Source organism: Mercenaria mercenaria, chromosome 5 (genome assembly GCF_021730395.1).
Source record: "Mercenaria mercenaria strain notata chromosome 5, MADL_Memer_1, whole genome shotgun sequence".
In the NCBI taxonomy this organism is placed as follows: domain Eukaryota; kingdom Metazoa; phylum Mollusca; class Bivalvia; order Venerida; family Veneridae; genus Mercenaria; species Mercenaria mercenaria.
In genome coordinates this window covers 59,057,222-59,083,337 of record NC_069365.1, presented here as the reverse complement: position 1 = coordinate 59,083,337, position 26,116 = coordinate 59,057,222, and the positions used below count along the sequence as shown (strand labels likewise).

Here is a 26,116-nt window from a genome sequence, read left to right as displayed (position 1 = left end):
TTATATGGCTTTAGTCCCAGATATAGCTTTCGGCAACTTGCTTTGCAATGTTGCAGGTCGTTTCCTCTCTTTGGGCTCTGGCACTTTCAATAAAGCAAATGCTGGAGACACGTAGCCAGGACCAGACTGTGACACTATTCTGCTAGGCCCTGGTTGCTCAGAAATAGTTAGTTTTGTAATGACAACTTCTTCACTACTCTGTATGTTTGTAATTTGTGTTTGGTTTTTACTATCGTTTAGTTCTGCTTTGGTATTCTCGTTTGAAAGAGAGGTAGCATTGTAGGATTCGTCATGGTCTGGTACCATGCCATCCTGACTGTCTGGAACTGAAGCTGCATTGCCATTATCTCCAGTTGCAGTGACCTGATGGTTGTTCGCGTTAGTTTCCATACTTTTGATCGGATTAGCAACGTTTGACGGTTCTAACTTTGTTTTGTCAATAAGGTTCGAATCTAATGGAAATAATCCAGATCTCCTGAAGCCATGCATCGCAACTTCTGTAGTAGCAACACAATCCCATGCCTTTTTTAATACTATCGGGAAGTCCCGTTTCGTTAGTGCTTCACCGATATTTTTAAGTTGCCATTCTTTTACGCTACATTTCCACGCCGATTTCATTGGGGAAAAGAAACCCACGTCACATGGCTGCAAGATGTGGGTTGCGTTGGCTAGCAAACAATGCAATATGATACCCTTGTCAGCGCAAAACTGCGCTGCAGAGCGAGTCATATGGGTGGAATGACCGTCCACAAACAAAAGGACAGGTTTACTTATTTGTTTCTCGGTCACATACGATTCGAATGGTTGCAACCATGCAACAAATAGTTCTCCGTCCATCCACCCATTGACACTATGTCCATACGTTGCCTGTGGAAAGTCTGCTAATCCCGTGTCACGAAAGCGTTGTCCTGGATAAACAATAAGCGGTGGCAAATAGTCACCAAAGGCGTTGAAGCATACCATGACAGTTATTTGTTGTTTATTACTTGTCGTCACATTGTACACATGCGATGCCCCTTTGGAAGCTAGCACTTTGCCAGTTTTGAAATACAAGGGAAAGCCTGACTCATCCGCATTGAATATGCGCCTCGGGTCTTTTACTAAATTTTCATAGTCTTGCACTTCACTCTTAAGGTACTCATATAACCCGGCGTACCAACCCTCAACCATTGCCAAATTGACTATAGCTCGCTGATGACCTAAATGCATCGCGGTACGCTCGCTTACATCCGGATGGCGCTTTTTAAAAGAATAGAACCAGTCCTTTCCGGGATTATTGTTCTTAAACGGATTACTGCGGCCGTCAATATCTAGGATTTTTTAACTTCAAGAAGGAGTTCTTCTCTAGATACTGGATAGCCTATGCTGGCCATAAGCTTCAAATAGTCCACCAATACAGTTTCGTCTGAAGAAGTAAGCACAGGCTTTGTTCCTGGGGAGGTTCGCTCTTCTGGTACACGTCCAGCAACCTTGTCTAAAAGGGTTGTCCTTGGGACACCATACGTCTTAGCAGCTTGTCGCTTAGACATCAAACCCTGCTTTACCATAGAAACTGCAGTCGCCATTTTCGTTGGTGAATATTTTAACCTCTTTCGTGCGTTTTGCTGACTCGACATCTGAAATAGAGAAAATATGTTTGCTAAACGATGTATTAAGATATGTTGTCATTATTCAATGTCAAATACGCACCCGGTCGATAACTCCAGAAATACAATATTTGATCTGGAGTTATCGACACCCTCCTTGCCATGTGAACGACAGTCCGGCAATATGAATTCGCGATCAAATTTTAAAGGCAGACATAGTTCATATATAATAAATGTCTACATAAGCTCACTGATGTAAAAACTATACATAAAATTTATTTAGAATATTACCACTTCTTATGAAACTCAGTAACGAACGCATAATATTAAGTAGAAATAATACATACCTCAAAGTTGGTGCCAATACAATTTTGTATGGAGTGCGGGCATATACAAAAAATGGCGGAAAAAACTTCCGAGAAAAATTTTGACGTATTCGATGAAGTCAAATATATTTGATTGACGCGAGGAAATTAGAAAATAAGTGGAATTTAATTGACTGTCGATAAGTGCAGTTGCTCTACATAGTGTTCGGTATGAAGGTAAATGTAAATCCAATTGCTTTAGTAGTATCAGTAAAATCTCTTGAAACTGTCATTATGACCGTTTTAGTGCCTTTAATTACCCTGACTTCCGATAAGGATACAGTACCAGTGTGTGCCATTTTGTACATAATGAATTATTAAGGTAAGGTTAAGTAAACAATGAAATACGTACCATGTACATTTTGTCATATTAAATTCACAGGAAATTTCAAAAATTCAGTTTTTTCTTCTTTTGTTTTTTAAAAAAAATAAAATAAACATTGAAATTGATGATAAAATGGAAAAAGTGTTCAGCAGTGCCGAGACACCGACATTTACAGCTACTGCCGTGACCAGGATTCGAACCTGGGTTGTCGCGGCCACAACGCGAAGTACTAACCACTATACGATCACGGCTGTTGCGCTGAACTGATATATACAGTACAATCCACTCAAATTATAGAAGTACTTCAAGAGTTTGTATTGCTTCTTAAAGCTTTAGCCTTTTAGTGTTTTGCATTCTCCTACCATATTTCTTTTCATAGTATTATTACTAGTGTTGTAACTATTTCTTTTCCACGTAGCTGTAAACAATTAATAAATGACCTTAATGACAATCTACAATAAGAAAAACTAACATTTACTTACATTAATTTAACAGAACTTAGACGACTCTCGTAACAATTAATGTTTTTACTTTACATATATTGGTATTAAAGGAAAGCTGCCAATCTTGATGCGTACATGTATGTATAGTAATAAGAAAATGTATTTACATTTTCCTTAAAACTGTCACAAAATTTGTCTCAAAAATATGACGCGTTTCACGGTTACTGGTTTTATGGATGTTTAGGTAGATGAATTTATTTTTCCCCTAGCTGTCCTCACTACCTTATATACTGACATGGCATGGTATTTTAACGTGTGAGTGTTTTTAAGAAAAGCATATTAACATTATTCCCCGTGAATTTCATAGAATAAAAAACAACTTGATTTCCACACTTTCTGAATTTACTTTTCAAAGAAAACATGAATTTCTCTGAAACAAGTTTCAGTTTTGTTTATGAACTCAGCTAGACCGAAAATGTAAACAAAAAGTAAGACACGATAAATAGTTCAGTCATAAACCTGTTCGTTTACTTTCCTGTAATGTAAAATTAACTGAAGTGCATTAAATCGTATACTATAACTTAATGTTCTCTGTTTGATGTGCAACAAAGAAAGCAAGATAAATCAAAGTGGGGTAATAAATGAATACGATTTCGACTGATTGGCTGTTGAACATATAAGTTTCAATGCAAATCTTAGACAAACATACAAAAAATTCTTATATTTATATTATTCCTTGTGTAAAGTATGTTTATCAAATCTATTCTGATGATAAACATGTTTAAAAATCAAATTTAAAAAACATTATATGATTACACATGTATCTGACATCAATTACTTTTAAGGCTTACAAAACATTAATACAAGTAAACTGTTGCACAAATTATTTTTATAACAAAAAGATCTGATTAACCACAGCACCGACGTGTTCTCCGCAAGGTAGTGACAACTTGCCAACATGAATCAGACGTCCCGAAAGTAACTGATTAAACCATGTCTTCCTTCAAAATGTCTCAGCGCACTGTTACAAAAATTCAAAGCTTAAATAACTTGACGAAATTTGACATGTGTTATATTTAAGCATATCATTATATATCCATCGGAGTATTTGGACAATTGTCCGTCGCATTGCAGGTTGAGCTTAGGATTTTCCACGGGCGGTGCCAGTTCAGCCTCCTGTATCTTTGTAGGCTTACGAAGACAGTTAGTTCAAGCTTGTGTAAGATTAAAGAATAATCATGCATGGTGAATTTTCGGTGAAAGTCTTTGTTTTCTAAATTGTGTACATTTGAAAGGATATTGCAGCCGTAACTTAGAGCCACGTTTAATACAATTCAAGATTGACTTACTTTGTTATGATGTATACCATTCGAAATAAATAAAATTTTGAACATCTTAAAATGAGCTCAAAGAATATGAATATGTTTTAAAATAACTAAGCGTTTGGAAGCTGGTATTGTGCAGCCTGCCTTCCAACAGGAATTACCTCCCTTACATCACTTATTATTATCATGCAACTATGGTTGTTTGAATGAGCATGATACAAGTGATTCTGTTAACACTTTTCCTGACTATAACTTAAAAAATGTCTTAAAGGTGAATAAACATGTTTCGGTCGAGTAATGGATTCATTCAAAACGTAAACATCTGATCATTCACACTTATATATGATCTCAGAGTGCTTAACACAAGTCATGCTAGATATTTTAGCGTTGTTTTTAAGTCTGATTTTCCTATCCTGGTCGCCAATCAAGACTTGTTTTAGGATAACTATAAATTTGATGAACCAACTTTGTCTTAGTAACAGACTTTATTAAAGAACTATTGCATAATAGTCGTCAAAGACTTGCATAGACAATGATGCATGTACCCGCGTTAGAAATGCAAATCTGTAAAATTATTGTTACCTCCCTTTGCCTATACTGGTTGCAAAAACCGTAGAAGTACAAAGCCACACGCATTTAAGAAGTTTGATCGTTTGTTCAGATTGTTGAAATATCTCGTTATTTATGAAATGAATATATGAAACTAGAAATTATATTGAAGTCATTCATGAAATATACTTTCATATCAAAAAGAGGTAAAGCACATTTTACAAAAAAAAAAATCGAATAAAAATACATTCTAACTAGGATCTATATAAATATAACTTTTGTCTTTGGGTATTTCTTTTTCTTAAATGAATCCTTTATCAAAATACGTTGCTGACCACCTTAATATAAAAACAAAATGATAAAGTCACATATTTTACTGAATCTTTATAGCGTTAGAGGCCTATGAATGTAAAGTCAGACCATTGCGCATGAGCATGATTTTACGACATGTGCCCGACATATACACATAATGTGTCTTATTGCACACACAATTTTCAAGTAACCGTACAGCTATCGGGAGACAACTTGACCAGCACAATAAATCGTTACAAAGCTAGCCGATGTACAGTTCACAGGTAAGTTTTACAACAAAAATATTTGGTCCAGAATTTATATCGAAAAATGCTTGTGGAAATTCACTGTCGTATTATTGGACAACACACGGATTATATTTGCAGTGAATCTTACAGACATTGTTGTACAGTATTCCATTAGGGCTATTATTGTTTCGGCTCTTCGTTTTTTTACATTGGTAAGGGCGATAGTGTGATAACATTATGCAAAAACGCCAAAACACGATAATGTGAAGTTATTATCATCGCACTTTCGCATTCTTACGGTGAAATCACTAAAGTACGACATTAATACTGCATTTAATTTACCAAACAATGCTGTCGCGTTTTTCGTATCGTGTTTCCGTGCCGTCGCCCCTTTCATCCTAACGGCGAAAGTTCGATGTTGATATCGTAATTTTGGCCCTAGCCGATGGAGCGATATTGCGATAATAGGATGCGCGAATGCGAACACACGATACGAAAGTGCTATATTAACACACCGCTATCATTAATATCGATGGCACGAACGGAACACCATATTATCATATACAGTACTTTTCTAGTGCAGTTGCCCATTTTAAATACAAACTGCTGAAATTTGACTCAACGATGTATTTTACGAGAGCTTGTTTAAGAAATTAAATGTGTTTTAAAATAAAAACTTTTAATATCATACTTGAAACAAAGAAAATTATAAGTTTTAGTTTTGATTAAAGTTATATTTACATATATCTAACTTGAACAAGCGTGCTCGGCAGATTTATATCGAATGTCCTTAAAATGTTTTACAGGTCAAAGGCGAGTTCTTGTGTAGCGCCTGTATTCTTATGTCGTGTTCTTAACATGAGCTCTGTGCCACCAAATGTAAATATTTCATCAACAGCGTTGTTATCAGCCTTTAAAGTGCGATCCATTGGTATTACAACATGTCCAATGACTTCACAATCCGGATCTGTTGTGTATGCCGGATTGCGTTGCTTTGATTTGACAATTTTTAGAGAAATCTTTGGTTGGTAATCATCGACCGCTCTTCCAATCCTTGGCACTTCGTGTCCATTCTTTATCACCTGTCCGATCTCAACAGCCTTCCAAAACGAATCTCGGCATAACGGTCCAGCATCCGTATCAACTAGTTTTTCTCTAGAATGCTTTGTACGATCAAAAGGAACAGCAATTTCCAGACCGTATGTGTACCGTGCAATTCTTGCTGTTACAACTGTAGGGTTTTGCCCAAAGAGTACAGCTCCTTTTAAGACAGCAAGGCCACATTCTGATGGAATAATAATTCGTCTGCCTGTAAAGTGTGCTTTGAAAGTCTCTTGTACGTACGGGCTTTCAGCGAACCCTCCCACCAGCATTATCTTGTCAACATTTCCCATGTTTTCTTCTGATAAAATCTCTTCCACATGTGCAATGACATCATTCACTGGACCTTCGAAACATTTCTTCATTAATGTTACAGCTACTCTTAATTTGTCCTTTTTCCAGTCGATATTCCTGTTAAACCTTTCTTCCACATCTGATATAGACCTCTTTCCATTATGTTCATAAGCATCTTTCAGACTGCTCGGCATCTTGACAGTGATCTGACCGGATGAAATGGTAGATATATTTCTTTTCTTAGTTTCAAAGTCCCTATGGATGTCAAGTATATCTTCCAGTTCTTTTTGCTCGTACTTTTTCCATTCGTTCGGTCCAATTATTTTTGCTAGAAGTTGTATGTAATTTTTGTCAACTTCTGTTCCTCCCCACGCTCCTCCTGTAGCTTTATGTATCTCTAAGAGTGTATTGTTGTGTCTCTTCTCGTGAACAGTGATGTCTGCGGTTCCACCTGTTGCAAAAATATGGATCTTAAGATACTTTTAACTGCAAGTCATTTAAACGCAAGTTTGATGAAAACAATAGAATGATTGTGCTCTTGATTTTCGTTTCGTATTAAATTGTTTCGAGATAATTGCTTGAGGACAAACGAAAAATTGAAGTTCATAAACGTTGACCACTTAATGATATAATCATTCATGTTATATTAAAATAATCATCCATGTTATATTAAAATTTTAACTTAAAACGATAATATAATCCTTGCCGTAACCTCTATAGCTTTTTTTCATGCTATTACCAAATTGGCAACTTACGATACACATAACAATTTAATAAGAAAGTCCTTCAAACGAACGCCAGTATAGCAACTTTAAGACAGAGACAATAACTGAGTGTGTAAGACCTTCAAGTGAAAGATACTTTATATTTTGGTTTACGAAATATTCTAACTCTTGGCCATACCGCCTAAATCCACAATCATGTATCGTGTACCAACAGCTGAAATACCAAGATCGGTGGTATCAAAGTTTCGTTGAACCTCTGTGTGGATCCCCTGACACCAAATAGACGCTGCTTCAGGTTCAAGCGCTAATGTAATTTGGTCGTTTGGAATACCAGCCTGCAATTTAAACGAAGGCCTACAGTTGATATCAGAGTGACATATGATCAGACAAAAACACGGTAATTGGTCTAGTAAATTTCAAAGGGAAACTACGTAACGTAATTTTGTCTACATAATAATATTAAAATATCAATATACATTAAGTAATTATGAGTACAGGTATCATTTTACTTCATGTTATTTTAATAACAATTATTATCATGACAGATTCTTTGAGAGTCCATACGTGCACGAGTATGCAAACATGTTGAATTTAATCAAACACCTAAAATAAGCGCTAAGGTACACATTCATAAAAAACCAATATGTTTTTAGTTCGCCTGAGCACGAAATGCTCAAGGTGAGCTATTGTGACCGGTTACAGCCCGTCTGTCGTGCGTCGTCCGTCAACATTTGCCTCGTGAACACTCTAGAGGCCACAGTTGTGATCCAATCTTTATGAAACTTGGTCAGAATGTTTGTCTTGATGATTTCTAGGTCAAGATTGGAACTGGGTCATGTTGGATCGAAAACTAGGTCAGTAGGTCAGATCAAAGGAAAAACTTGTGAACACTCTAGAGGCCACAAGTGTGACTAAATCTTTATGAAACTTGGTCAGAATGTTTGTCTTGATAATCTCCAGGTCAAGTTTGAATCTGGGTTATGTGGGGTCAAAAACTAGATCACCCGGTCAAATCAAAGGAAAAGATTGTGAACACTCTAGAGGCCACAGTTGTGACTCAGTCTTTATGACACTTAATCAGAATGTTTGTCTTGATAATCTCTAGGTCAAGTTAGGAATCGGTTATGTGGGGTCAAAAACTAGGTCAGTAGGCCAGATAAAAGGAAAATCTTGTCAACACTCTAAAGAACAAAATTTAAGCATTGAACTCATGAGACTTAGTCAGAATATTTGTCTTGATGACTTCTAGATCAAGTTTTAATCTAGGTCATGTGGAGTCAAAAACTAGGTCACCCGGTCAAATCAAAGGAAAAGATTGTGAACACTCTGGAGGCCGCAGCTGTGACTCATTCTGTATTATACTTATTCAAAATGCTGCCTTGATGATCTCTCGGTCAATTTAGTAAACTGGGTTGTGTGGGGTCAAAAACTAGGTCACTAAGCCAGATGAAAGGAAAATCTTGTTAACACTTTTAGAGTCCACAGTTTAAGACTGAAACTCATAAGAACTGGTCAGAATGTTTGTCTTGATGAAATCTAGGTCAGGCTTGAATATTGGTCATCTTGGGTCAAAAACTAGGTCACTAGGTCAAGTCAAAGAAAAACTGTTTGTGCAATAGTTGCTGCATCTTTGACTGGATATTCATGGTGTACGCGCATGGCAACCTCTCTAATAACTCTAAACGTGATATTATAAAAACAAGAGATCACAGAGTGATCTTGGCGCCCACCAATGTGCCATTTTTGAGTGTTCCAAATTTCAAGACTTATTGACTAGCTCAAGGTCAAATTTCCGTACACAACACTGTGCATGTGGTCCAAATTCGAAAGCTGTAGCTTGAGAAATGTGAAAGTAGGTCACTAGATCAATTTCAAGAACAAAGTTCTTTGTACACAAAACTATGCATGTGCATCAAGTTTGAAGGCTGTAGTTTGAGAAATTTGAAAGTAGGTCATTAGGTCAATCTTAAGGTCAAAGTTTATTTCGGTACACAAAACTATGCAAGTGGTCCAAATTTGAAGGCTGTAGCTTGAGAAATGTGAAAGTAGGTCACTGGGTCAAAATCAAAGTCAAATTTCACTTCAGAACACAAATCTATGCATGTGGTCCAAATTTGAAGCCTGTACCTTCAAAAATGTGAAAGTAGGTCACTAGGTCAATGTCAAGGTCAGTTTGTTTCGGTACACAATACTATGCATGTGGTCTAAATTTGGAGCTTGTAGCTACAGAAATGTGAAAGTAGGTCACTAGGTCAAACTTAAGGTCAAAGTTCATTTTGGTACACAAAACTATGCAAGTGGTCCAAATTTGAAGGCTGTAGCTTAAGAAATGTAGAAGTAGGTCACTAGGTCAAAATCAAGGTCAAATTTAATTTCAGAACACAGAACTATGCATGTGGTCCAAATGTGAAGCCTGTACGTTCAAAAATGTGAAAGTAGGTCACTAGGTCAATGTAAAGGAGGTCAAAGTTTGTTTCGGTACACAAAACCATGCATGTGGTCCAAATTTGAAGGCTGTAGCTTGAGAAATGTGAAAGTAGGTCACTGGGTCAAAAACAAGGTCAAATTTCATTTCGGAACACGAAACTATGCATGTGGTCCAAATTTGACCTTGACATTGACCTAGTGACCTACTTTCACATTTTTGAAGGTACAGGCCTACTTTCACATTTTTGAAGGTACAGGCTTCAAAGTTTTTTCCAGTGCACAACACTATGCATGTGGTCCAAATTTGAAGGCTGTAGCTACAGAAATGTGAAAGTAGGTCACTAGGTCAAAATCAAGGTCAACTCACGTCAAGGTTCATCTTGCCACGCAAAACCATACATGTGGCCCAAATTTGAATGTTGTAGGTTATTGACAAGAAGATTTTAAAAGCTTTTCCCTATATAAGTCTATATGAACCATGTGACCCCCAGGGCGGGGCCATATTTGACCCTAGGGGGATAATTTTAACAAACTTGGTAGAGAACCACTAGATGATGCTACATTACAAATATCAAAGCCCTAGGCTTTGTGGTTTGGACAAGATGATTTTCAAAGTTTTTCCCTATATAAGTCTATGTAAACCATGTGACCCCCGGGGCGGGGCCATATTTGACCCTAGTGGGATAATTTGAACAATCTTAGTAGAAGACCACTAGATGATGTCACAAACAAAATATCAAAGCCCTAGGCCCTGTAGTTTTGGACAAGAGGTTTTTCAAAGATTCTCCCTATATAAGTCTATATAAACCATGTGACCCCCGGGGCGGGGCCATATTAGACCCCAGGGAAATAATTTGAATCATCTTGGTAGAGGACCACTAGATGATGCTTCATACCAAATATCAAAGCCCTAGGCTCTGTGGTTTTGGATAAGAAGATTTTCAAAGTTTTTCCCTATATAAATCTATGTAAATTATAGAAATAAACAAAGGGCCATAACTTACTTAAAAATACTGAACCAGTCTGATTTTCAGGGGGACACAACTAGGGTACCAATACATCATTCTGACAAAGTTTGGTCAAAATCCCCCTGGTAGTTTCTGAGGAGATGCGATAACGAGAAATTGTTAACGGACGGAAGGACGACGGACCACGGACGCAGACTGATTTGAATAACCCACCATCTGATGATGGTGGGCTAAAAACTACCATTACCTCAATAGCTGCTTCTCGCATAAATCGCTTTGCCATGTCGTTCCAAATTGCTGGAACTGTTAGAACATAATTCACATCGGTGTCCTTGACATTCTGAACTCTGTTATGGACTGTTTGCATGAAGTTGTTCTTCAGATAACGTATGGCATGAGCAAATATTACCAGTGCTGGCATTTTCTTTCCAGATATGTCTTCAATGCTCGTGTGACGATTCAGTTTCTTGAAAGGAAAATAATATGTTTAAGACTTACTTTATGAATAATTCAGAACTATTTAGGCTTACATAGTATACACTCATCCGAGGTGCCGTGGACGGTCAGTATTTATGACTTTTGACCTTTGACAATAATTGCGACTGTTAACCGGCAAGCCGTTCAATAAGTATTTACGTACATGATACAGAAATGTTTTGTTTTTCAATGATATATGTTTCCTTCAACTTTGGACTTAAATTCCTGAACAAATTATTGTTTGATATCAGAGTTGTCAAGAGCAGAAACTACTGTCTTATATAAATAGTATTATGATAATAATAATAAGCATCTGCTGAAAGTCTTCTAATTGAGTTGTTTGCTATGTCATGTGTTCTATTTCAAATTTAAGTTTAACAAGTATATTTCAAATGTGTAAATCTCGAACATTAAAAAAAAATAAAGTCATGTTCTATATTTGACACATCAGGCAATTCTTGAAAATTAAGAATAAAATCCCACTCATCCACCTCTGTGCTAAGTTAATTTAGAGTTTACAATACGTAAGTGTAAATGCACACACAAAATACTAATGCAGCAAACAAAGCCGAGTCGGATGAAAAGACAGCTTACATGAAACGTATGTACAAGGAAAAAGAAGGCCGTTGATGTGGTACATAAAACTAGTCTGTTATATCGCATGAAATATATGGATATTTCACACTTTTGTTACAGATGTCTGCATTTTTTTTTCGTCTACACGGTTTGAAAACAACTTACACGATCATCAAACAAAGTCATTTTAAACCTTCGAAAGTAGTACCATCCATGATGCTTGCCTTCTTCTGCAAGACCTGCAAACTTAGTTTCTGCTTCGTAGCCAAACGCTTCGAACTCTTTTTTCGGCGAAAGCAGAACACAAGAGGGTGTCTTTTGTGACGCTAGTGTTCCTGTGCCAGCAAACCATGCTTGGTTGGCAAGTACTTTATCAGGGTCATTAAGTGTAGAATAAGCCCAGCCGCTGTATGTTGTACCTAGATCTATAGCTGCCACGAATAGACGTTTCTTTTTGGATGGCTGCTTTGACGTTGCAGCTGCCATTCTTGTGCTAAGAATATAAATATAGATTCGCTTTATTGTATTTTTCCCATACGTTTGTTAAATATTGTCTTATAATAAGTGTAATTAGATAGAAAAATATACATTGATAATTCATCTCTCGTCAAATTAAAATAATTGTGCGTCATAAAAGCCTCGAGTGTTAGTTCTATTTATTTATTGTACTGAAATGTCCACGAGGACATACATTCATAATATTATGGAAAGTGTATGTTAACATATACAGTACAATGTCAAATGCAAACTATACACTATGTTATTGTTTAGACAAATATTTTTCATCACCGTGAATCCAGTATCCATGTATTTAAGAAAGTTCTTTTTTATGCAAGTAAAAATGTCTCAAGTCGTCGTTTTTAAATACATGTATATTATCTATAATGCATGTATACATACATACAGAAAGTTTATCTTAAATCTAAAACCAGTGATACGATAAATACACAGTGTTGACATGTCATTTCTTTTTTATCTTAAACAATGTTAGTTTCTATAAATATACTTAAATACAATCTACATTAATTTTGTCAGTTAGTATCCGCGTTAAAAGATATACAGATTTTCGTAACATGTTATTATTTGAAAATTAAATTATTAAGGTTTCGATGGAGGCCTTGAGAAACAAAAATCAAACAACACCAAATCATAGAAAGAAAGAGTTGTTTGACATAAAAATTGAACAGCATGTAAAACATGTATATTACTTTACGAAACAAGTGTCAGTATACTGATATAAACATTGAATTCCGGAAAAGAGCTGCCCAAAGGGGCTCCACTTCCGGACAGTTAAACGCCTTTAAAAACTCACCATTTTCAAAGAACTGTTACACGTGTTTGTTTTGATGCATTTGCAATAGCGTGCGAGTGGTGAAATTTCACGTAACAAGGTGGAACATAGTTTTCAGCAATTGTTTATCTTTTTTTCTTTACAAATGGCATTCATTTTCAAAGGGAGACAACCTGTTCTCAAAGATTACTTAAAATAATCGGAAAAAGTTGTTTCCCTTTGAAAATGAATGCCATTTGTACTTAAAATAATCGGGAACAGTTGTCTCCCTTTGAAAATGAATGCCATTTGTAAAGAAATAAAGATAAACAATTGCTGAAAACTGTGTTCCACCTTGTTATGCGAAATTTCACCACTCGTACGCTATTGTAAATGCATCAAAACGAACATGTGTAACTGTTCTTTGAAAATGGTGAGTTTTTAAAGGCGTTTAACTGTCCGGAAGTGGAGTCCCTTTAGGCAGCCCTTTTCTGGAATTCAATGTTTATATCAGTATACTGACACCTGTTTCGTAAAGTAATATACATGTTTTACATGCTGTTCAATTTTGATGTCAAACAACTCTTTCTTTCTATGATTTGGTGTTGTTTGATTTTTGTTTCTCAAGGCCTCCATCGAAACCTTAACTAATATGTAATTTAAATAAGTCGGATATATTGTTATATTGTTTAAACAAAATGAAAAGTTGGCCTCTGAAAAGTGAAATTCTCAAGCGTGTGAAATAAATGCATTTTACCTCCAGCCATAAAGAAAGCATTTTGAATAGATTTTGCTAATGTCAATTATGTAAATAAACTACAAGTGTACCCTATTTTTCGACCAAGAATGCAAGATGAATATAAATCCTACTGAAGTATACATGAGATGAAATATTCTTACCGTACATATGTATATTTGCTCCTATCTATTGATCACCATTTTTGACCTCTAAAATCAACACGAGGAAAAAATCCGTTTTTATAGATTTGAACTCGACAGGATAATACAGCCCGGAATGTAATATCAATACAACCAGTAATTTACTTCCTCTTTCGCTTTCAAATACCTGGCAAATGGTGTTAAGCCCTAAAGATTTACTCCCCTTTTAAGTATAAAGTTTATACAGGTTGTAAACATTATTTATCCGTAACGGTTACTATAATATTATGCCAAAGTGCATAGAAGATAACGTATCTATAAACGTGATTAAGGTACTTTCTTCGTATAATTTCAGAAGCCAATACATGGTACTAGCATGCTACTCCCTGTAAACGTATTGTAAGCTTAACATGTAGGTTTACCTTTAAATGGACAGATTATCATAACAACATAGTTATTTAAGTTTTGGATCTAGTAACATATTATCAGACTATAGTTTAAAGGTTATCTAATAGTAAACGGATAATTTAAATGGACAGATTATCATAACAACATAGTTATTTAAGTTTTGGATCTAGTAACATATTATCAGACTATAGTTTAAAGGTTATCTAATAGTAAACGGATAATTGTGATGGGCATATGGGGGAAGGGGTGGCGGTGGTGGGTGGGAGAGAGAGAAATATATTTACTTCTACAGGCATGTCACCAGATCAAAGTATCAAAATTTCTAACACAATATTATATTAACATCTATAAGATATAAAAATGTTACGTTTGTCAATAGCATGCATGCTTTCTAATATTATACAGGACATAACAAAGTAGAGACATATAGCATATATATATATATATATATATATATATATATATATATATATATATATATATATATATATATCATTGGTTTGGATGGGAAGCAAATATTGTCAACATGAGTCAATTGTCAACTGAGGGCAGAGCCGAGGCTCCCCAAATATTGACATATTACTGTCCCAGCAACGGAAAAATAAAAAGATTAAAGTGCACTCTGACTTTAAAATTTACAAAATAATTGATGATCTGTTTCAGACGAGTACCATTATATCAAAAATATGTAAATCGATATCAAAACCGTAAAAAGCGTTCGAAACTCATAGTATCTTAGTTAGTAATAACTGTCAAATCGTTGAAATCTCAAACCGACCACTTGAAATAAAGAGATTTTTAAGAATATTTAACATTTGTTATATGGGAGTTTTGAAGTGGCAATAAATCTAAAGTGAATCGCTTTGGTTTTATTTTTTGTTTTCTAATAAATAAAAACACGCTTTTAAACTTTCATATTCAGTAAAGACGTAAGTTTAGAATTTATGCTATGACGTCATCCTTTATAAATAAATGATTTTACAGGGTAAATATGATAAGGTATTTGATATACCGTATTATTTATTGATAACCTTGTTTGATTGTTTTATATTGTAATTTTATAGCAAATGTAAAAATCAGTCACTTTTTTGTGGATGGATAAGATAGCGTTTTCTGCACCTTTTGCACAGATGCATACGAGGAAAAATGACATATACATTAGAAGGACATAGGACTTCCAGTTGTAAGTGCAGCGCTAATCTTTAACCGCTGAATTATTACTTCCTCTATACACTGTCATGATTTTGTCCTTTTACCTTGTTCCATTTTTCCCTTTACGGTGCCCCTTACTTTCGGTTTAAAAAGATATAGGTATCAAGCGTAAACGGTTATCAAAAGTGTACGCCTTAATATTTCGCTGATAAAACGAGAATTTTAAGAAAACTAGTTTTAATATACTTCCTGGATTAATTGGTATAATCGAATCCATATAGCAGTTTTTACCAAATGGAGATAGATATGTTTCTGTAAGAAAAGGGTAAGCAAATTATCTTCCTGAAGTTTTACTTGCTAAATCTTAATATCATAAAAGGGTTTACGTTCTTAAAAATTATAGATCTAATGTTTACATAAAGTTTACTTTGTATTCGTGATTCCGTTGATATATCATTCTTATTTGGATTTAATTTGTTTTCTCTCTTTTTCAAGTCTACAGAAAGTCATAAATATCTCTTAATTGCGTCGTTGTGTCAGTGTGACTAGAAAACCTAACATATATAATTATGTATTTCATGGTCATGTTTGAATGTAAATGTATAAATTTTGACATTTATGTTGGCATGGCATTTTCGCTTTCTTCTATAATGTTATCGACGCATGGAGAAACAATTCAACTTAATGTTATGTATATTTCGAATATTTTGCGTCCCAGAATGTAGTTTTGTGTAACAAGAGAAGCCCTGAAACAAAATGCCAACAAGGAGGAAAATATTAGGACTCTATCGATTGTCCAACGCTGTTCCGGCCCAATGGTAGTTTCGCTTTCAACCAGGCATTTAATGAGAACACCCCTGTACTCTGCGGCCATGCGGCTAATTTGCACAATCTGCGGTCAACTGCGGTGCATTTATAAGAGTTGATTGGTATTGATGATAAGATCCATACCACCTATCGTTTTATACTGCTTGACAAGACAGCATTAAAATGTCATACATCTTTCAGACAACTTTGCCTTTTTAATGGCTTTATAGTGAACAATATTTTTGTCAAGGGCACGGATTTACAAACATTTGTATTTGCATTATCAAACTACACAGGTGCTAACATTTTCCAGAAAAAATACTTGTTATCTGTGGTGAGAACATTATGAAAGTGTTAGTGGATATAACTTATTCCAGTTTATGTCCGGATCATTTTTAAGTCTGAAATTTTGGTTAAGTGTGATATGTTACTGATGTAGATTTTAATGCAACTATCTACATATAATATCTTTGAAAAGTATAGATTTTGTGAACTTTACTGATGCGTAAGACATTATAATTTGAATATGATTACGTGTCAACAGAAATTAATTTTGTTATGATAACCATCTTTTAAATATTTCAAATGAATCTTCAGAAGAAAAAAAAACAGATTTAATAGACAGGAAGAAAATTGAGTTCTATTAACTAATTCATCCGATTACAGGTTTTATCAAGGTAAATGCCTTGAAGTCATGTAATGACTTCAATATTACAATCTTAAGACGGAAGAATTATCTAAATTATATTATTTTCTATTGATTGTTACAGTATATTCAAACGATTATTATTATATTTTTTTAGAATGATTAAAAAGCACTCCTACAAATATTGCAGCATTACGCAACATGCCTTCGAAACATCTAGTGTTTTTTTCTATCGAGGGAAATGCTTAAAATTCATGATTTCTTTAATCCAATTTAATTGGTTCTACCAAATGGTGTATAAAACTGATTGAAACGAGTTTATTGCTTGATTTGCACTGTTATCTCTGAAGATTTCTTCAAGTACTACATATGCATTTAATCTAAGTTTAATAAATCGAGCAGTACTAACTCATTTTGATCTTGCATCGGTAGGTAATATGTAGGAGGGTGATTCAGAAGTAACCGGACTTATATTATAACTTATTTTTAAATACGAGAAAAGATACTTAAATAAATTATGATTTCCTAAATATACAATATATACAAATGTACCACTTTATATGTGTAAACTTACTAGTTGGTGCACCAAAAACAAAATGGCAGTACTCTCATATTGGCAGAAGTATGTAAGGGCTGGGAACCTGGGGCAACGTCGTAGTTGAGTTACAATTTCTTTTCTCAAATCAATCAGATCATCTTATATTGCATAACTATTAGACACTGGTGATGCTTTAATGTATCAAGGATGAAGCAGACACCATTGTAACAATCATTTGATTGTCGTTGAATTATTTCCGAAAGTACTAAAATTTTGATTTTTTTTTTAAATTTGGACTCTCTAATCATTCATATTTTCCAGTAGACGAATGTGTCGTTCCTTATTTGTCCTAGTGTCAACATAATAATGGATCTCCTGTTCTTCGATTCGATTATAATTCCAGTAAGGGCATGTAATTGAAAATTGAAAACATACGTCGACACCCATTTTTAGCTCGACTATTCGAAGAATATGGGAGCTATCCTACTCGCCCCGGCGTCGGCGTGAGCGTGAGCGTCACACAAATGTTAAAGTTTAGGTACCACCCCAAATATTTTCAACGTCCATTGAGATATTGCTTTCATATTTTGCATACTTGTTTACCATCATGACCCCAGTCTGTGAAAAGGAGGAGGCAACTCTATCAAGCGTTTTGACTGAATTATGGCCCCTTTCCGACTTAGAATAAACGTTAATGTTTGCGTACCACCCCAAATATTTTCAAAGTCCATTGAGATATTGCTTTCATATTTTGCATACTTGTTTACCATCATGACCCCAGTCTGTGAAAAGGAGGAGGCAACTCTATCAAGCATTTTGACTGAATTATGGCCCCTTTTTCGACTTAGAATATGCTTATTGTAATGTTACAGTTTTACTCATAGCTTATATTATACTGTCAAGCACTGAGAATAGTCGAGCGCGCTGTCAAGTTATAGCTCTTGTTTATGTCTGTTCTAGCTGTAAACTAAAAAAAAAACATGTACAATAGTTCAAATATGCATGTATAACAGCGCCACAATTTCTAAAATAGTGATAAAAAAAGTTTTAAATATATCGCTGTATAGCATCTTCATTGACAAACATATGTTGTTGTTGAAATTCCATGTGTACTCTGGATTATATGATAGGATACAGGTGACAGTGCACGTATCTTGAAAGTATTGTACTGTGAGCTACAATTTATTGGCAATACATTTTCTGAATAATGAAAATTAGGATTTTGTACGTGTTTTCTAGAACGACATGCACAACAGATTGAAATGGGGTGCCCAGAGTCAAAGACAAATTATCAGACGAATCCTCAAGAGGAAAGATGTGATAACACCAAGTCACCGCCATCACAAGAAATCGCAGTAGAAAACACGTATGTTGCTATAGTAACTATGATCACGTAATTATTATAAATAATAAATTGCTTACTGGCGTTAAACAATAAATATTCACAAATTTTATTATAAATTGGCTTAGAAATGGGCAATCAAATGTTGGATATTCATACCATTTAGTTCAAGATTGACCTTACTGTAAGTGGTAAATGAACGATGTTACAGATGACGTCACATATGGCATGTCAGACGTTGCTAAATTATTATGTATGTTATTATTATTGTATGTTTGTTATTGTTATTCAATGTCTTGTCATTCATATTCTAAAAGTCATTATTGTTATTCTATATTTCGTTATTCTTATTGTATCTTTGATATTGTTATTCAATGTCGTGTCATTCATATTCTAAGTCTTACCATTGTTATTCTATATGTCGTTATTCTTATTGTATGTTCGATTTTCATATTCTAAAAGTCATTATTGTTATTCTATATTTCGTTATTCTTATTGTATCTTTGATATTGTTATTCAATGTCGTGTCATTCATATTCGAAGTATTACCATTGTTATTGTATATGTCGTTATTCTTATTGTATGTTCGATTTTCTTATGGTAAAAGTCATCATTGTTGTTCAATATCTGACGATTCTGTTTACAAAACGTGTCATTCTTATTCTATGTTATGTGATTGTATTTGTATAGCTTCGCTGTGCTCTTTATATCGCGGGAAATCGCACATACAATAAGAATATCAAGCTTACAAAAACAATAATGAATATACAACAACAATATAACGTCTTTTACAATAAGAATATCGAACATACAATAAGAATAACGACATATAGAATAACAGTGGTAACTGACACGACATTGAATAACAATATCAAAGATACAATAAGAATAACGAAATATAGAATAACAATAATGACTTTTACCATAAGAATATCGAACATACAATAAGAATAACGACATATACAATAACAATGGTAAGACTTAGAATATCAATGACACGACATTGAATAGAATATCATAGAATAAAATAATGACTTTTACCATAAGAATATCAAACATACCATAAGAATAACGACATATACAAGAACAATAGCAAATTTCAGAATATGAATGACACGACATTGAATAACAATAACAAACATACAATAATAATAACATACATATATAATTTAGCAACGTTTGAGCATTCATAAGCAAAACCGGCTTCTAGCGACATTATAATCGTGGTTAAATTGTGCTCACAGGCATGTAAAAAGAGCAAAGAACAAAGAAATGTATTAAACAAAATACGACGCAAAGACATGTCACTGCGTATTTGACACTTCATCCGTAAATCCTAAGATGAATTCATGTTAATAGTTAGAAAAGAACCGAAAGGTAGAGAGGATCTTTGCTATTAAACATGACTAGATACGCTCAGCATTATATGTTTGTACGATAAAAACGACACTTAAGTGGCAAAAGACAAAGTAGCGAAAAGAGAGAAAAGGAGTAGGACGAAAATGTGAAAGTATCAAGGAGAAAGGGCGTGCAAGAAAGTATTAAACAATACGACCATAGACATGTTATTGCTATTTTGGGATGCTTTCAATCCGTAAAGAATGTTTTGAAACTGTTAATTGACGTCAGGAGAGAGAGAGAGCAAGAGCAACTGTACTGTTAAAACATTCAAAAGCATAACTGGCTTCTAGCGACATTATAATAGTGGTTAAATTGTCTTAACAGGGATGGAAAAAGCGAACACTTAAGTGGCAAAACTGAGAGCAAAAAGAATTCAGACGAAAAAAAGAAAAAGAAAAAGGAAAAGGGACAGAAGGGCAAAACATGTGAACAGGTGTCAGATGTAGAAGCAAAGTGGGCGGTGCCGGAAGAAAGGTATTAAACAATATACGACTCATAGACATGTTATTGCTATTTTGGGAACTGCTTCCAATCCGCTTATATTCTAATAGAAAAATCTCGTTTATATTTCATAAAACATGATTATATTGACGTCAAGGGAGAGAGAGGTGGGGAGGGAGAGAGAGAAGAAAAGCTGTTTGCTGTTACAATCATGTACAGTCGCATTAACGCATAGCCTTACGTTTAAAGCTGACTCTTTGGCTCTGTGGTTAAGCATAGTCTAGCACCGAGCGAACCGGATCGAATCCCGACTGAGGCAGTTGGGAAATGTCGTCATTAAAATGCTATGCTCTTCGATATGTTAGACTTTACCATCGTAAGATGGGGGCACGTCAGGATACGGACTTTTATCTCGTGTCGAAATTCGCATTTCATGCCAAAATGTTCTTTGAAGAGTGGAAGTGTTACGGTCGCTTACGCATGCTGTACGTATAGCCAATCCTGCAACTGCGTTAGAAGTCGACTCTTTGGCTCAGTGGTTAGAGCATTGAGACTAGCACCCGAGCCACAGGCAGCTGGGATTTTCGTCAAAAATACGATGCACTTTGATTTGTTACGGCAAAATAAAGGCGTAAGAGCGTAAAAGTGGTTCTAGCGACTTATAATCGTGGTTAAATGTGCTCAGGATGTAAAAAGAGAAAGAACAAATAAAGGTATTATGATAAACAAAATACGACTCATAGACATGTCACTGCTATGTTGGGATCTGCTTTCAATCCGTAAGAATTTTTACAGAAAAATCGTGATTATATTGACGTCAGGAGAGAGAGAGAGAGCTGTTAACTGTTAAAACATTCAAAAGCAGAACTGGCTTCTAGCGACATTATAATAGTGGTTAAATTGTGTTAACAGGGATGGAAAAAGCGAACACTTAGGTGGCAAAACTGAGAGCAAAAAGAATTCAGAGGAAAAAAAGAAAAAGGAAAAGGGACAGAAGGGCAAAACATGTGAACAGGTATCAGATGTAGAAGCAAAGTGGGCGGTGCCGGAAGAAAGGTATTAAACAATATACGACTCATAGACATGTTATTGCTATTTTGGGAACGCTTATATTCTAATAGAAAAATCTCGTTTATATTTCATAAAACATGATTATATTGACGTCAAGGGAGAGAGAGTGGGGGGGGAAGAAAAAGCTGTTTGCTGTTACATCATTGTACAGTCGCTACCGCATAGCCTGTACGTTTAAAGCTGACTCTTTGGCTCTGTGGTTAGAGCAATAGTCTAGCACCCGAGCGACCCGGGATCGAATCCCGCTGCAGGCAGTTTGGATATTTCATCATTAAAATGCTATGCTCTTCGATATGTTACGCCTTTACCATCGTAAGATGGGGGCACGTCCAGGATATGGACTTTATCTCGTGTCGAAATTCGCACTTTCTATGCCAAAATGGCTTCTTTGAAGAGTGGAAGTGTTACGGTCGCTTACGCATAGCCTGTACGTATAAAGCCAATCTCTGACAACTGCGTTAGGAAGTCGACTCTTTGGCTCAGTGGTTAGAGCATTGGACTAGCACCCGAGCCACAGGCAGCTGGGATTTTTCGTCAAAAATACGATGCACTTTGATTTGTTACGGCAAAAAAAAAGGCGTAAGAGCGTAAAAGTGGCTTCTAGCGACATTATAATCGTGGTTACAATGTACTCACAGCATGTAAAAAGAGCAAAGAACAAATAAAGGTGTTATGATAAACAAAATACGGACTCATAGACATGTCACTGCTATGTTGGGATCTGCTTTCAATCCGTAAAAAAGTTTAAGAAAAAATAATGATAAATACGCTCAAGAAAGAGCTGTTGACTGTTCATCAAAAGAATTTTTACGAAATAATAGTTAATTGGTTAAGGATGGAAAAGCAACACTTAGCAAAACTGGAGCAAAAAGTATTAAAGGAACAGAGGAAAAAGGAAAAGGGCAAAGGGCAAAAAAGAAATATCAGATGAAAAAAGTGGGTGCCAGAAAGGTATAAACATAACAGGTATAGATGTTATGCATATTGGGCTGCCAAGTATATTCAATAGAAAAATGTTTATATTTCATAAAAATGATTTAAAAATTTGACGTCAAGGAGAGAGAGAGGGGGGTGGGGAGGGGGCGGGGGGCGAGAAAAAGCTGTTTGCTGTTACATCATTGTACAGTCGCTACCGCATAGCCTGTACGTTTAAAGCTGACTCTTTGGCTCTGTGGTTAGAGCAATAGTCTAGCACCCGAGCGACCCGGATCGAATCCCGCTGCAGGCATTTGGATATTTCATCATTAAATGCTATGCTCTTCGATATGTTACGCCTTTACCATCGTAAGATGGGCACGTCCAGGATATGGACTTTATCTGTGTTGAAATTCGCACTTTCTATGCCAAAATGGCTTCTTTGAAGAGTGGAAGTGTTACGGTCGCTTACGCATAGCCTGTACGTATAAAGCCAATCTCTGACAACTGCGTTAGGAAGTCGACTCTTTGGCTCAGTGGTTAGAGCATTGGACTAGCACCCGAGCCACAGGTAGCTGGGATTTTTCGTCAAAAATACGATGCACTTTGATTTGTTACGGCAAATAAAAAGGCGTAAGAGCGTAAAAGTGGCTTCTAGCGACATTATAATCGTGGTTAAATTGTGCTCACAGGCATGTAAAAAGAGCAAAGAACAAATAAAGGTATTATGATAAACAAAATACGACTCATAGACATGTCACTGCTATGTTGGGATCTGCTTTCAATCCGTAAGAATTTTTACAGAAAAATCATGATTATATTGACGTCTCGAGAGAGAGAGAGAGCTGTTAACTGTTAAAACATTCAAAAGCAGAACTGGCTTCTAGCGACATTATAATAGTGGTTAAATTGTGTTAACAGGGATGGAAAAAGTGAAAACTTAGGTGGCAAAACTGAGAGCAAAATGAATACAGACGACAAAAAGAAAAAGAAAAAGGAAAAGGGACAGAAGGGCGAAACATGTGAACAGGTATCAGGTGGAGAAGCAAAGCGGACGGTGCCGGAAGAAAGGTAATAAGATATAGCTCATGGACATGTTATTGCTATCTTGAGCTCTGCTTTAAATCCATTAAAATCTATAATATGACAATCCTGTTCATTTTCATTAGAATGTGATAACACAATAACTAGCGGATTTCCAGCATTAATTTGTGACAATTTATAGGTACTCCTGTAAGAAAATACGGGATGATATTGATGTCACGTCGACATATTATTTGGCGACATAGAGTACATCTACGCACTCCTAAATTGTTTCGCGAGACTTACTGTTTGGCGCCATACAGGCGCCAAGATACAGTGCTTCCCTGTTTCATCCACTTTCTTACATACAGTGTAACAGGCATATTAGAATTGAGGTGATATAAAGTAGATTTTTATTACGAAAAAGAGGATTTACGCCTACGGAATAATTTCAACAGGGCGTATTTGTTAAATAAATATAAGACGATGGTTGAATCTCAAAATGATAATAAAATTGTTATCAAATTTCCGCGATGTACTGGCTCTCCGTGGAGCGTTTTCTATCTCAACATACAAACTTTTTACAAAATCTTCAGTTTTGGATGTTTAATGTTGTATTCTGCAGAATGCTCAACTATAAAGATAATAATTCTAGGTGTATACTACTACAAAAAAATCTATCATTAGATCATCCGACAATAATTCTTGTGATAATATTTTCCCATTAACGGCGTAATGCAGTACGAAATGCAAATGACAAACTGTATCACCGGCTTACTGTGCGGTATGCCATATCCTGCAGTAAACCATGTTAGGTATATCGCCGTATAATACAGATTTGTAATTTAGTATAAAACTACCATATGTCTCGTAACAGTACAATGTAGCATATCTTTTTTCTTCCAGCAGAAATAACATGTCATCAATGCAATCAGAGCCAACAAAACCAATGACAGAAGTATCGACAGCAAACTCGAATGATCCGACGAAAAAACATGACGAGAAGAAAAGCAAGCAAGGGTAATGTGTCCTAATATATGTGAAAGAGGCTAATTGTAAAAATTAAAACGTTTGAAAATGAAACATACAAAAATTATTTATTCCATAGACAAATGCGATTTGGTATAAGTAACATCTCTTACAGTTCGCCCAAGTTGCTCTGCCAATGGCATTGCACCATTTCGTTCAAATATTGCCATTCTATTTCACATACAGTTGTCACAACAACTTTATGTATAAAATCTAATTGTTAAATGTTAAGATTTAATAGACTCCGCCCAATAACACTGTGGCGAACTGTAAGACAGTTATAAATTGAATACAGCAGTTTTAAGATATTTATTTCACGCTTCGCTAACGCTCGCTCGAAATTAATATCTTAAAACTGCTATATTCAACCTTAATCTATACATTATATTTTTTTATATAATCTAATACCTTTCAGTTTTATCGGCTTTTGATTTCAATATATGTATGGGTACGTGCAGTACTTTCCTAAACATGTTGATAAGGGTGTATTTAAGGCACATTTGAAAAAGTAAGCTTAATTCATACACATAAATCTACGCATTTTAACCTGAAAAATAAGTTTTACATGCATCCGTTTCAATGTGTATCGCTAAAGCATACACCGAATCAGAAAATTTTCAAATTAATGAATGTATTTTTGCTCGCACACGTTCTGGTGTAACAACCCAGTTTTTCCCCAGTCAGTTTTTCCCCGGGGAAAAACTGACTGGTTGATTTTTTCCCCGAGGAAAAAATCAACCGGTTGGTTCTTTTCCCCCTTGGTTTTTTTCCCCCTTCATTTTTGTACACAAAAGGGGAGAAAAATCCAACCAGTTGGTTTTTCTCCCCATGATTATTTTTATGCCCCTCGAAGCTGGGCATATTAAAATTGCACTATGCGTCTGTGCATCCATGCATGCATCTGTGCAAATTCTTGTCTGGGCTGTATGTAACTCTGCCATCCGTAGAGGGATTTTGAAATAACTTGGAATAAATGTTCACCATAATGAGACGTTGTGTCATGTGCAAGACTTAAACCCCTAAAAAAACTAGCCAGTGAGTTTTTTCTACCCACTATGAGCTTTTAACCCCCAACCCCTTGTACAAAAATGGAGAAAAAACCAACCAGTTGTTTTTTTCTCCCCCAAACCAACTAGTCAGTTTCTTCACCCTACACCGTCTATTATTCACACATGCAGAATGCAGATACGTAAATATCAGGGGGGAAGATTTAGAACCAACTAGACAGTTTCTTCCCCATTCACCATGTATTATTCATACATAGATATATACATACTAGTGGGTAAACAACCAACTAGTCAGTTTATTCCACCTTCGCTGTGTATCATTCAGACATGTAGATACAAACATACCAGGGAAAGAACCAACTAGTCAGTTTCTTCCCCATTCGCTATTTTTTTTTTCATTCAGGTATGTGCATACTAGGTGGGAAAGAACCAGCCAGTCAGTTTCTTCCCCCTGCACTATGTATTATTCAGACATATAGATACATAC

At 35.4% G+C, this 26,116-nt stretch overlaps 3 protein-coding genes and 1 non-coding gene across 5 annotated transcripts in view; 1 reads left to right on the top strand and 3 right to left on the bottom strand.

The window, feature by feature from the left end:
• Window positions 1-1,209, bottom strand: LOC123558450 (uncharacterized). Its single transcript, XM_045350328.2, has one exon. The coding sequence runs from the start codon at window positions 1,207-1,209 to the stop codon at window positions 1-3; it is 1,209 nt and encodes a 402-aa protein (XP_045206263.2).
• Window positions 1,210-2,455: 1,246 nt separating this feature from the next.
• On the bottom strand, window positions 2,456-2,527 carry Trnah-gug (transfer RNA histidin (anticodon GUG)). Its single transcript has one exon. It is a non-coding gene; the product is annotated as a tRNA-His (tRNA).
• Window positions 2,528-5,772: 3,245 nt separating this feature from the next.
• Window positions 5,773-14,033, bottom strand: LOC123558447 (heat shock 70 kDa protein 12B-like). Its single transcript, XM_053543717.1, has 5 exons — window positions 13,871-14,033; window positions 11,866-12,193; window positions 10,895-11,113; window positions 7,431-7,587; window positions 5,773-6,978 (listed from the first exon to the last, which is right to left on the bottom strand). The coding sequence occupies exons 2-5, from the start codon at window positions 12,184-12,186 to the stop codon at window positions 5,933-5,935; spliced, it is 1,743 nt and encodes a 580-aa protein (XP_053399692.1). The 5' UTR covers window positions 12,187-12,193; window positions 13,871-14,033; the 3' UTR covers window positions 5,773-5,932.
• A 1,507-nt stretch (window positions 14,034-15,540) lies between these two features.
• The window catches only part of LOC123557349 (DNA ligase 1-like), a 60,180-nt gene continuing 49,604 nt past the window's right edge, over window positions 15,541-26,116 (top strand). For both annotated transcript variants that reach the window (XM_053543710.1, XM_053543709.1), the window contains exons 1-6: window positions 15,541-15,734; window positions 18,640-18,766; window positions 20,468-20,617; window positions 21,497-21,640; window positions 23,492-23,641; window positions 24,500-24,613. In XM_053543710.1, the coding sequence (XP_053399685.1) occupies window positions 18,663-18,766; window positions 20,468-20,617; window positions 21,497-21,640; window positions 23,492-23,641; window positions 24,500-24,613 (662 nt within the window). In that variant the 5' untranslated portion in view covers window positions 15,541-15,734; window positions 18,640-18,662. The remainder of the gene's footprint in view (window positions 15,735-18,639; window positions 18,767-20,467; window positions 20,618-21,496; window positions 21,641-23,491; window positions 23,642-24,499; window positions 24,614-26,116) is intronic.